The 12190-nt window shown below is 41.1% G+C and overlaps 1 protein-coding gene across 1 annotated transcript in view; it reads right to left on the bottom strand.

The window, feature by feature from the left end:
• Positions 1-12190, bottom strand: part of LOC137660811 (protein ELYS-like) — a 49409-nt gene that overhangs the window by 825 nt on the left and 36394 nt on the right. Inside the window, exons 26-34 of the mRNA XM_068395885.1 lie at positions 11814-11955; positions 11577-11727; positions 10924-11115; positions 10248-10428; positions 9041-9238; positions 5867-6296; positions 3988-4090; positions 1752-1858; positions 891-1075 (exon numbers count right to left, since the gene is read on the bottom strand). Of these exons, the coding sequence (XP_068251986.1) occupies positions 891-1075; positions 1752-1858; positions 3988-4090; positions 5867-6296; positions 9041-9238; positions 10248-10428; positions 10924-11115; positions 11577-11727; positions 11814-11955 (1689 nt within the window). The remainder of the gene's footprint in view (positions 1-890; positions 1076-1751; positions 1859-3987; positions 4091-5866; positions 6297-9040; positions 9239-10247; positions 10429-10923; positions 11116-11576; positions 11728-11813; positions 11956-12190) is intronic.

Raw genomic sequence — 12190 nt, 5'->3', positions numbered from 1 at the left:
ATCCCAAAGGCGAGACGAGCTACAGAAGTGACTGCCTATTTAACTTCATCTGAAATCTGGGACACCGAAAAGCATGTTCTGTTCCTTAAGACCGATCTGTTTGTGGTACGCCTACCTGTCAGCTTGTATTTCACTCCAACTATTATTAATTCCTGTGAGTATAATCCTACAGGAAACTGACAGTATACTCTATGTGGTACTTAGAGGACATTCACAATGAATCCAAATAACTCATCAGTGCCAGCAGAAGTAAGAACAACGGGGAAAAACGTGGGACAACTGGAGAATCTCTAGTTCTATTTTTCAGTCCATGTGAACAACCTTTTAAAATTTGTATTTTACAATGTTTAGATGTTAAAACAAATCCTGTTTTTACAAAAAAAGGTTTAGGTAGCTGGAAATATCTTGACACTGACAATAACTCGTTACTGGGAGTTCAGTTTATGTTAATAAGGAACAAACAGTAAAGGATCTAAGTACCTAAATCACTCTGAAAATGAGTTTGGCTCCCTCATCATTTTGTTATCTGGTAAATGGCCCCCAGTATCAAAAAGCTGCACTCCCCAACTTTTCTTGCTGTCTTTAACATTAAAACTATTTCTTTTTAAGTTAAATAAGAAATGTTTAAGTCCTCATAAACCAAATGAATGCATGGATATTTTAAAAAACAGCTTAGGCTTTCTTTTTTGCCCTACTACAGCTCTCAAAGGCCCAAGCCTTGACAGGTTCTATTCTATGTTATAGGTACGGAAAATGCATAGGAGAAAAACCCATCTGCCCTTACGTAATGAGGCACTTTTGTGTGCCTTCTAACTGTCAGTAAGACAGGACTATCCTCAATTTGCAAAGTGTTTTCTGTTTTGTAGAAAATGGGAAAATAGTTTACTTACATTAATTTTCTTAGTTTGAGGAAGATTGTTAGAAACAGTTCTTTCTTCCTGCGGAAAAGGAACATTTTCTTCAACTTCAGCTGCTTCTAGGTTACGTTCTTTAGGTAAATCCACACACTTCCCCTCAAGGCGATTTTCTGAATGGGTACTGACCACGTCCTCACTGTCAAGGATACTTATCACAGCTGGAAGAGATTTATATAATGTTAACTTAACTGCTATAGAAATGACACAGATTTAAGCAACAGGAAGTAACAGAGGGAGCAGGAGCCAACAATACAGCTCTTCATCCTGCCACATGTATTGGGTGTTCTCCAAAAACTAGAAGCCAGAACTATCTCTCTGGTAAAGGAGCAGCACCACAATTAAAAAACAATTTTTTTTTAAAAAAAAAAAAAAAAAAAAAAAAGAGGAAGGGGAAAATCAGCTGGCAAGTCCATAGAGAAAAAGAACAACAGAGGAAAGGGTGGCTGGAAAGGCACACTGATAGCTAGTTACACTTCACAGCCTGAATACTGAGGATGCACCATCTCTTAAAATAGTAACTTAGGCAGCAGATCTCATAGCACACAAATTAGTAGTGGTGTACAATGTTAAAATAAATACTGATCTCTCCTTCTAATGTTTTAAATTCTACCAGTTTTCTCAGTATCTTCATCAAGAACAGGAGCATTCACTATGCATTTTCTACAAGGACTTTCTTTGAGGAGGGTATTCTCTCTACAGTTTAATGAAAGTTAGCAGTAACATGCTAGTACTACTTCAATCTGAGACACCTGTAGTGGTATGGCAAACCACACATTTTCCTTCAGGAGTTCAGCTACCTTAACTCACATAGCATCTCCGACAGGATGTACATACATTGACTGCCTGCCTCCGGGGATTCAGAAAGCTGTGGATTTCTTGCAACTTGTACGGCTTTTTCTTCTGACAAAGAGGACATTTGGGACTCTTGGTGGTTTGTTTCACTTCATGAACAGAAAGAGAGAAATTTGTCAGAAAGCTTCAAAACAAACCTTGAGGAGCTTTACAAATTACTTTCTCACTGTAAAATCTTCACGTTTCAAAACAGAAAAAAATAAGAAAAATTAGAAATTCCTTTACCAACATAACTACATTTCATTTGTGACTCATTTTATGCAATGAATCAAGTACTTAACAGTCTTCCCAGCTACTGAACACTGGATAATAACATCATAACAGAGTTGTACTAATAATCACAGAATCACAGAATGTTAGGGATTGGAAGGGACCTCGAAAGATCATCTAGTCCAATCCCCCTGCCGCAGCAGGATTGCCTAGATCATATCACACAGGAACGCATCCAGGCGGGTTTTGAATGTCTCCAGAGAAGGAGACTCCACAACCTCTCTGGGCAGCCTGTTCCAGCGTTCGGTCACCCTCACCGTAAAGAAGTTTTTCCTCATATTTATGTGGAACCTCCTGTGTTCCAGCTTGCACCCATTGCCCCTTGTCCTGTCAAGGGATGTCACTGAGAAGAGCCTGGCTCCATCCTCATGACACTTGCCCTTTACATATTTATAAACATTAATGAGGTCACCCCTCAGTCTCCTCTTCTCTAAGCTAAAGAGACCCAGCTCCCTCAGCCTCTCCTCATAAGGGAGATGTTCCACTCCCTTAATCATCTTCATGGCTCTGCGCTGGACTCTCTCTAGCAGTCCCCTGTCCTTCTTGAACTGAGGGGCCCAGAACTGGACACAATATTCCAGATGCGGCCTCACCAGGGCAGAGTAGAGGGGGAGGAGAACCTCTCTTGACCTGCTAACCACACCCCTTCTAATACACCCCAGCATGCCATTGGCCTTCTTGGCCACAAGGGCACACTGCTGGCTCATGGTCATCCTGTTGTCCACTAGGACCCCCAGGTCCCTTTCCCCTACGCTGCTCTCCAACAGGTCTGCCCCCAACTTGTACTGGTACATGGGGTTGTTCTTGACCAGATGCAGGACTCTACACTTGCCCTTGTTCTATTTCATTAAATTTCTCCCCGCCCAACTCTCCAGCCTGTCCAGGTCTCTCTGAATGGCTGCGCAGCCTTCCGTTGTGTCAGCCACTCCTCCCAGTTTTGTGTCATCAGCGAACTTGCTGACAGTGCACTCTATTCCCTCATCCAAGTCATTAATGAATATATTGAATAGTACTGGTCCCAGTACCGACCCTTGAGGGACTCCGCTAGACACAGGCCTCCAACTGGACTCAGTCCCATTGACCACCACTCTCTGGCTTCTTTCCTTCAGCCACTTCACAATCCACCTCACTACCCGATCATCCAGACCACACTTCCTCAGTTTAGCTGCGAGGATGCTGTGGGAGACCGTGTCAAACGCTTTACTGAAATCGAGATAGACCACATCCACAGCTTTACCATCATCTATCCACCTGGTTACGTCCTCATAAAAGGACGTAATAATAATAATAATATATTAGTTGTCTTCTGTAGAAAGAGTACAACTGCTATATTGGAGGTTTAGAACAAACTGAACAGAAGTTTGTACCAGTGTAAGTTACCACCTGAAATTCAGGGTTATTTCATTGCCAACATTCTCTCTTTATCACTAAGCAGTTGCAGCTTTTAAAGTATCTGGTGAGAAAATTGCTTCCCTTTCCAGAACAAATAGATGCAAATTGAGCACATGAAGAAAATAGAAATTAAGTGTATTAAATACTGCCAGAAAGTATTCACACCACAAAATAAACCTGCTAAAGTTACAGCAATCTCAGGTGTAATTTTTAGCTACACAATTGTCAGACAAAAGCAGGGCTTATGTTCACAGTACGTGCTTCGTATCCCTCAAACTGTAAAGAGGTTTCTATAGGCAGTCGAATGAAGTCTTTATCACCATACTTTGGAGGTTGCAAAGATTTGAGAAAAAAGGCTCAAACTGACAGCTAGTCAATTTGACTTACATTCGTGCCAAATTAGTTCTGTTCACAGATAGAAAAGAATAGAAAAGCCGTTATATTTAAGAACACAGGAAAGAACCAACACCAGGTCAAAATCACAGTTTTCGAATGCAGGACAACCAGCAGTGACATGTTGTGCAAACCCAAAGATGTATCTGTTTTCTTAACTTACCCTTCACTTGCAGTCCCAAAAGGAGCAGCCTCAGCAGCGTTAAACACCAATTTACCATCCTCAGGAAGGGTACGACATTGAGCATTTGATTCTTCCACAAATCCTACAAAAATAGATGGATGACTTTCCTGTTGCACTTAACATCATTTCTTTTAAAACGCTCATACGATTTTAAGGTGAGCCTTTCTGCATTTCGTCTAGCATAGGGGTCTAACAAAATAATGCTACCAAGACTTCAAATGCACAGAAGGTCTGAATTCTTCTTTCCAGTAAAACAAGAACTCGGGTGCACAATTTCAGTCAACAAAATGACCACTGATAGTCTGCTTACAGACTAAACTTGATATGTTACCGACCTAACGCATAATAACTTCAGAAAACATCCCTCCTTCTTAAAATTGGGTAGGAAGTTTATTTCTCTTTGGCTATTTGTCTCATTCCAGCAATGCTTCTTTCCTTTCTTGACTCCATTTCCCCTCTTCAACAAGAATGCATCTAAAGTCTTGTCTTGTTCTTTTCTCTAGTGATTAACTGGTGGTGTTGAAACCCAACTACTTGCCAACCTGTTTTTATCTCAACAGGCTGAATTTTAGAAACGTCAACATTTCCTTTTCTTCTTGGTTTCTACTGCCTGCTTCCTCCAGATCCAGCAATTACCTTTGCAGACAGTATGCAGGACTGGGATAATTTTGCTAGCTCAGGCCAAGCAAGCGCTACACTGACTGCCCTCTAATGCTTCCAGAGTACTGACAATATATAGACCTGCTTGTACCATAGCCCGACAATGACAAAGTTTCTTTATGAGGTTATTCTTTAATGATTAGTACCTTATTATTTTCAGTGAAAGGCACCTTGGATTTCTTGGCCAAACACAAGACAGCTAAAACAGGACAGGCAAATGTTCTGACCCGTATTAATAGAAACACTCAGATCTGGAGAACCCCTTTTACCCAGGTACATGGAGTTTGTATCTGGGCAATCCTGTTACTTAAAAAGAAACGGATCTGAGGAACTTCAATAGCAATGACCACTCTCCAGGATCCCCCAGAATCATCTCAGACTTAGGACTGAATCAGGATGCATACGATGCACTGATACCAGAGTACACACTCCCAGGAAGAGCAAACTTTTTTTTATAGAGTTGAACGGACTGAGCTCTCTTTGTCAATTACCGACTGCAGCTGTGTTTGCACATTTTCACCCTGTTCCTGCACTACTCTCGTTCCCAGCTCTTCACCACTGCTCACCACCTAGTGAGCTACATGTCTTCTAATGTGCCGGCAGACCTGCTCATATGAACACATCCTCAGCAGCTGGACTGGCTGCAATGAGTTGAATTGAGCTGAATTTCCAAACACCAACTGAAATAGGTTTAGAAAAGGCTGCGTAAGCTGTTGAGCCAACAAAACAAGCAAGCACAGCTGTAAGGAGCAGCAGATACACAAGCAGACTCACTTCCAGAAGAAAACTATTTCACTGAGCACTAATGAGATGGTGGGAAAAAAAAAGTCTATCTAGTCAAAGCACGCCATCCACTAAACTTGCTGTGAAAAACCTGCAGCCTACAGAAGGACCCCTAAAACATAACCAGAAGCCTAAGTTTTCAACTTGTATCCCTCTCAAAACTCCCACAAATCACTGCTGCCTCTCAGCTGCAATTACACACGACAAATGCCGGCCAAAAGCAGTATACGTTCACAATGTCCAGGATACCTATAAAAGGACTCAAAAGACAGCGGCAATTTTAGAAGCCTAGGACAAGGAAGTGCCAAGGACACTTGTGAACGCTCATCGTTAGCTGTTGCACTCATCACTAATTTAACCTTTAGAAGACATTTGGAAAATTCAGAAACTTAGGCTATCAGAGGATGAAACGCACCAGCTTCTCGTCTTAGTTCTGATGAATCTGGTGGTTCCATCTGGCAAGGTTTATCTGCAATCATTTCGCTGTCTTCTTCCTTCTCCAATTCTTGAAAAGCAGCAGTTTCTTCACTGGAAGAATTAGCTGGCTTAGCAGCTATAAAGATGACATCATCTTCAAAATCACCGGGTGATTTTGCATCATGATACTCCAAAGTAGTTTGGTCTGACCTGGCAGAGACGTTACTATTTTCTTTGCTGACATCCATTTTCTCCAAACCACCTCCAGGTATGCTCTCTGAAGACTTTTCCATTTCAGCACGATCATCCTCAGGATTGCTCAGGGTAAACAGACTTGTTTTGTCTCTACTTTCAGACCAAGAATCCTCCACCACTCCATGATGATGTTCAGATGAAGCTCCACACAATGCTTTATCGTCTTCTGTTACCTTTTATTAAAATAAAAAGTTTCACGATCAATAACATCCATATGGTTCTTGTCAACTCAAGACAAAAAAAAAGAACAAACATATACCGATATTTGTAAGTTTTACAAGTGTCACCTAAAGCAAGGCGCTACAAAATTAATTCTCAGTCTAGCACGATCTTAGCTTTTAAAGCTGAGTGTAAAAATTAATTACACTTTTGACCACTTATTGAGTTTCCAGAACCTTGAGAATTAAGATGAAGTGGGTCTTGGAAGTGCTGGCTTCTACTGCCATCACAAGGCTGTTCACTGGGTTCACTACTGTGTTTTCCAGAAGAGGGAGCATTGCATACACAAAATCATAACTCAAGATTTCTCTTTTCTTATGCATGCCTTTTCAACTTGTATGCACTACTAAAATATTTTAGTGTTCCCTATGCCTGTAGCATGGAACAAGTAAAATAATCTGGCCACTGCAATATTAGTAAGAACTTCACCTAGGAGGGCGAGCCTCTTGCTAGCATTGAGTAGCTCTTTATAACAGGCAATAAAAGGTATAATAAAAACAGATTATGACAATTTGTTAGTACGTGTACGGAAAGCTCATACGTGTAGATACTAGCACATGCCCCTCTTCTGCCCCTCATTTTGGTACGTTACTTGATGAGCTGAATCAGGGATTCCACATGACAGAACAAAAGGAGGAGTAGAAGGGGGCAACTTTGAGATGGACCAACTTCGTTTGACAACTATACGAACGCTATCCGTGGCAAAAGGCACGAAACAAACCTGAGACCTTTAGGGCTAGAGAACAGACAACAGTACAGCTTTCATCATCAGGAGTCTATTTTTACCATCATTTAAGTAAACCCAGCCTTGCGAAAAGAGACTGAGAGGAAATGCAGCTCATGCCTTTTGTTGCTTTCAAAGATGTTTAATTCTCAAAGCTTGACAGACCCAAACGACAGGCTCAGTCGATATTCCTTACCTTCCTGCCATACCACCATTTGAAAAGGCATAGTGGGAAGCTGAACTAGCAATTTGGAACAATCACAGCGCCTAACACCACTTGAGTAAAAACCGGCAAGACCACCGGCATTTTTTATGAACCTTTTCTGCAGCCACGTGATGTTACAGGTCTAACATAGAATCATAGAATAATTTTGGTTGGAAAGGACCTTTAAGATCATCAAGTCCAACTGTTATCCTAACACTGATAAGTCCACCACTAAACCGTGTCCCTAAGTACCACACCTACACGGCTTTTAAATACCTCCAGGCATGGTGACTCCACCAGTTCCCTGGGCAGCCTGTTCCAATTCTTGACAACCCTTTTGGTGAAGAAACTTTTCCTGATAGCCAATCTAAACCTCCCCTGGTGCAACTTGAGGCTATTTCCCCTTGTCCTATCAATTGTTACCTGGGAGAAGAGATCAACCACCACCCCCCTACAACCTCGTTTCAGGTAGTTGTAGAGCGCGATAAGGTCTCCCCTGAGCCTCCTTTTCTCCAGGCTAAACAACATCAGTTCCCTCAGCCGCTCCTCATCAGACTTGTGTTCTAGACCCTTCACCAGCTTCGTTGCCCTTCTTTGGACTCGCTCCAGCACCTCAATGTCTTTCTTGTAGTGAGGGGCCCAAAACTGAACGCAGTATTTGAGGTGCATCTTTCTGCAAATCTAAAAGCCTTTTTTGATCAAATTCAAATTCTGATTTGTAATTCCAATTCTCAGTATAAGGAGTTTTGGTAAACTTAAAAAAAGTCTAAATCAAATCACAGTCTATAAACATAAAGCCTTTAAATGTGAAAATCTTCACTGGGTCAAAAACTGGCTTAATGGCCAGGCCCAAAGAGTTGTGGTGAGTGGGAGTTAAATCCAGTTGGCAGCCAGTCACAAGTGGTGTTCTCCAGGGCTCAGTACTGGGGCCAGTTCTGTTTAATATCTTATCAATGATCTGGACGAGGGGATAGAGTGCACCTTCAGTAAGTTTGCAGTCAGTACTAGGTTGGGCAGGAGTATTGATCTCCTTGAGGGTAGAAAGGCTCTACAGAGGGATCTGGACAGGCTGGAACGATGGGCCAAGATCAATTCTATGACATGCAACAAGGCTAACTGCCAGGTCCTGGACTTGGGTGTGCCCAGATGTCCAAGAAGGCCAAGAGCATCCTGGCTTGTATGAGAAATAGTGTGGCCAGCAGGACTAGGGAAGTGATGGGCTCCCGTACTCGGCACCAGTGTGAGGCCGCACCTCGAATACTGCGTTCAGTTTTCGTCCCCTTTCTACAAGAAAGACACTGAGGTGCTGGAGAGCGTCCAAAGAAGGGCAACGAAGCTGGTGAAGGGCCTAGAGCACATGTCTTATGAGCAGCATCTGAGGAAACTGGGGTTGTTTGGTCTGGAGAAAAGAAGGCTGAAGGGAGACCTTATCGCTCTCCACAACTATCTGAAAGGAACTCTCTCATCCCAAGCAACAAGCAATAGGACGAGAGGAAACGGCCCCAAATTGCACCAGGGGAGGTTTAAATTGGATATTATGAAAAATTTCTTCACCAAAGGGGTTGTCAAGCATTGGAACAGGCTGCCCAGGGAAGTGTGGAGTCCCCATCCCTGGAGATATTTAAAAGACATGTAGACATGGTGCTTAGGGACATGCTTGAGTGGTTGACTTATCAGTGTTAGGTTAACAGTTGGACTTCATGGTCTTAAAGGTCTTTTGCAAACAAAACAATTCTATGATTCTAATCACTAACTACAGACCAGCTTACCCCAACAGTCCATTTTACGTTCAAGTCCTCTTCCCTGAAAGATATTCTGGGTTCCTTTGCTCGTAGAGGAGGAGTAACTGATCGTCCTGGAGATGCAAAGGGAGTTGCTAGGGGTGTGGTGCGAAGGCTGGATCTGAGAATAGACTGAGGAGTAAACCCAGGAAAACCAGAAGTGGATGTGGCCAAAACTTTAGCTCTCTATCAAAAGAAATAAAAACATTTAAAACCAGCTAAATCTTCAAAACAGAAGAGTTCACTTGTCAAAAGTATTAGTTTAAATTACAAACTGAGTTTGTACCAGCAGAGAGGACAAAGATTACCCTCCACACGGCTCTTTTTCCAAACGTATGAAAACCTTAATGATAAAAAAACATGCTGTTTATGTTTCTTTTGGCTTTATTTAATGCCAACATAAAGTGTTACTTTTCAAATTAACTTCCCAAAGAAACAAGGATATGGCATCTTGATGTCTGCGATGTTCTCTCCCGCCTCAGTAATTTTGGAAATTTCTACACTGCTCTTCTAAAAGACATACAACTTCCGATGTTACCCTGAATACAGTGACTGAAAACACTGCCATGCAAAACTGCAATCAGTAAAGCAACAGCGATAGCTTATTTTTTCAGTAATTAATCCATCTCTGCAGTACACTAAATTAAGTGACACTGCTGTAAAAATACCTACACATCTTCATCTACAAGTGTTGAGGTCTTATTACCTCAGCTCAAAAAAGATTTTTCAGTACTGAAATACTGGTATCACTTAGTTGTCATTCACTTCACAGGATTAAGAAACTGAAGCACATACATCTTGCTTGTAGGTAAGCAAGCCAAACTACACAGAGGGATTGAGCACTTAAATAGTGAGATGGTTAAGCTACAAATTCCATCTTTAAGTATCTGGGTATTTTGAAAAGTCCAATTTTAACTTACGTTGTTCCACACAATAAAAACAAGCGTATTTCATGAAGCTATGGGGCAACGTGCATACTGCAATTAAATTAGAACTAAACGTTCCCTCTTCAAGTCTGTACCCAATGGACTGCTTCCAAAAAAACTGTATATACAATACCCACGTGCCTCCTGAAAATAGTCCACAATTTCAATCCAACAGGATTTGTGTTAAATATTTCGCTGGTTTCATTTTAAATGAAGTTTACAGGCTTTTCGTTTGGTTGGTTGTTACTGTTTTTTTTTAAAATGCAAACCTTAACCACAGGAGGAGTCTCTAGCAAATGCAGCTCTGACACTCCGGAAAATTTCCTTTGTGAGATGGAACCATGCATATTTGATGTCAACGGGCTGGATGCCGTGAATGAAGTAGAAGCTCTGCATGGTAACTGTGCTGAAGAACATGAAGGAACAGGATGAACCACCGAATCCAGCAATCTGTTAAGATACACAATTTAAAATTGAAAATAAATAAATAAATTGAAAAAATCATGCTGGGATCAAGAAATCTGACATGATACACAACAAAAACATGCAGTGAACAAGAAAAATGGGTTAACCCTCACTGTTCGAGTGATGTATCAGGTCCACGAACAAGTACAGGCATTTTCTCCTGTTAATTATTTCTTTACATTTCATACCTAATTTCCCAAATCACTGCTTCTGAGGGGAAAGCAATCCAATTTAAGTTGCAAAAGTGATGGAATTTTCATGCTGGAAGACCATTCATCTACATTTCAATGCTGGGACCACTTCAAATTCTCCACTTAGTCGTGTCCCTAAGTTGACCATTTCTTTAACAGATGCAAAAATAAATGCAAGCAGAACACTGAAAACACAGAAAGTGTACACAAACACACACGCGCGTCCATGCGTACACGTATATGAGAAGCAACAGCTTTTTGAAATATTCGTTCTGTAGCTCTACTATACCTGGAAGATTTTCGTGTAAGTTTTGTAACTGGTGTCCCAACAAATGCATTGTGCAACTCCACTTCAGGGAGAGGATGTGTTATGACTCGTGGTTCTGTAGCTCTAGGACTAGAACTGAAAGGAAAGTGGAACTGATTTGCGTTCCCCTGAAGTCCAAACATAGCAGAATTCAAGTTTATTTGACCAGACCACCTGCAGGGAAATCATCAGACAACTACTAGCCTCTTTTCTGCTCTTTATAATTCTGCCTATTTTTAAGTAAAAGAGGCAGAAACGAGGCAGAAACTGGGCAGGAAGGGGTAAAAGATTACTGTTTGATCACATAATCAAGTCTATCAAAATCCATACACCAATAGCCTGATGGTAATCATAGTTTTACTTTCAGCCATCTTAAATCCTGTAAACACATTTACCATCATGTAAATGTATGTATTTGCATAAATAAGATTATCATAGCAGAAATACTCTCTCTCCAAATATTATTTAGGATCTATTGATCCTTAAATGTTGTATCTTGTATGCACAAAAAAAAAAAAAACAAAGCTTTATTGAGGTGCACCTTCCCTCCAAAACACTGACATCATTCACATGGATGTTTCTCTCTCTCTCCAAACATGTGGCTCAAGACAAAACTTTGTTAAAAGGCTGCTTACCGATCAGGTTGTGAGAAACTGGGTTTCTGCTCATTTCCTACCCGTACTTCTGCAATTTTGGACAATACATTACTGATGAAAGTTGCTCTTGTACGCACATTTCCTGCATTAGCTTGTTTTGTTACTGTTGATAATGGCTTTGGTCTTGCAACTGTAAAGCAGGAGGGAAAAACTATCAGCCTTGTGTGATCAAAGTGATGGTTAGTTTTCCATTATATTTCCTCCACTAAGAATTACCTTCTCTTAAGACCGATGAAGGCAAATCTCTCTCTCTCTCTACAGCCAGCTTCCTTTGAACTCGAGGGAGGATCTTGCCATAGTGGTCTAATATAGAGTTTCTGGCAACTGCTCTCTCTCTCAAGCGAGGATCACGATCATTCTGATGAATGAAGAGCGTAAAGCACAAAGTTAACTAATTACAAGAAGTTCATTGCACAGAACTCTCTCTGCTATTTCTAATTAGTGAATTAATTCCCTCTACAGATATAGCAAAATACATCCAATGCACAGAACTGCAGCAAGTTCCACCATCACCACACAAATTTTACCCTGTATTTTTAGCCAAGTGAAAAGAAAAGTAGAGTAATAACAGAACGAACAACTTGAAGTTGAAA

Source organism: Nyctibius grandis, chromosome 1, assembly GCF_013368605.1.
Source record: "Nyctibius grandis isolate bNycGra1 chromosome 1, bNycGra1.pri, whole genome shotgun sequence".
In the NCBI taxonomy this organism is placed as follows: Eukaryota; Metazoa; Chordata; class Aves; order Nyctibiiformes; family Nyctibiidae; genus Nyctibius; species Nyctibius grandis.
Note: the sequence above shows the minus strand (reverse complement) of the source record. Positions and strands in the feature narration are given on the sequence as shown.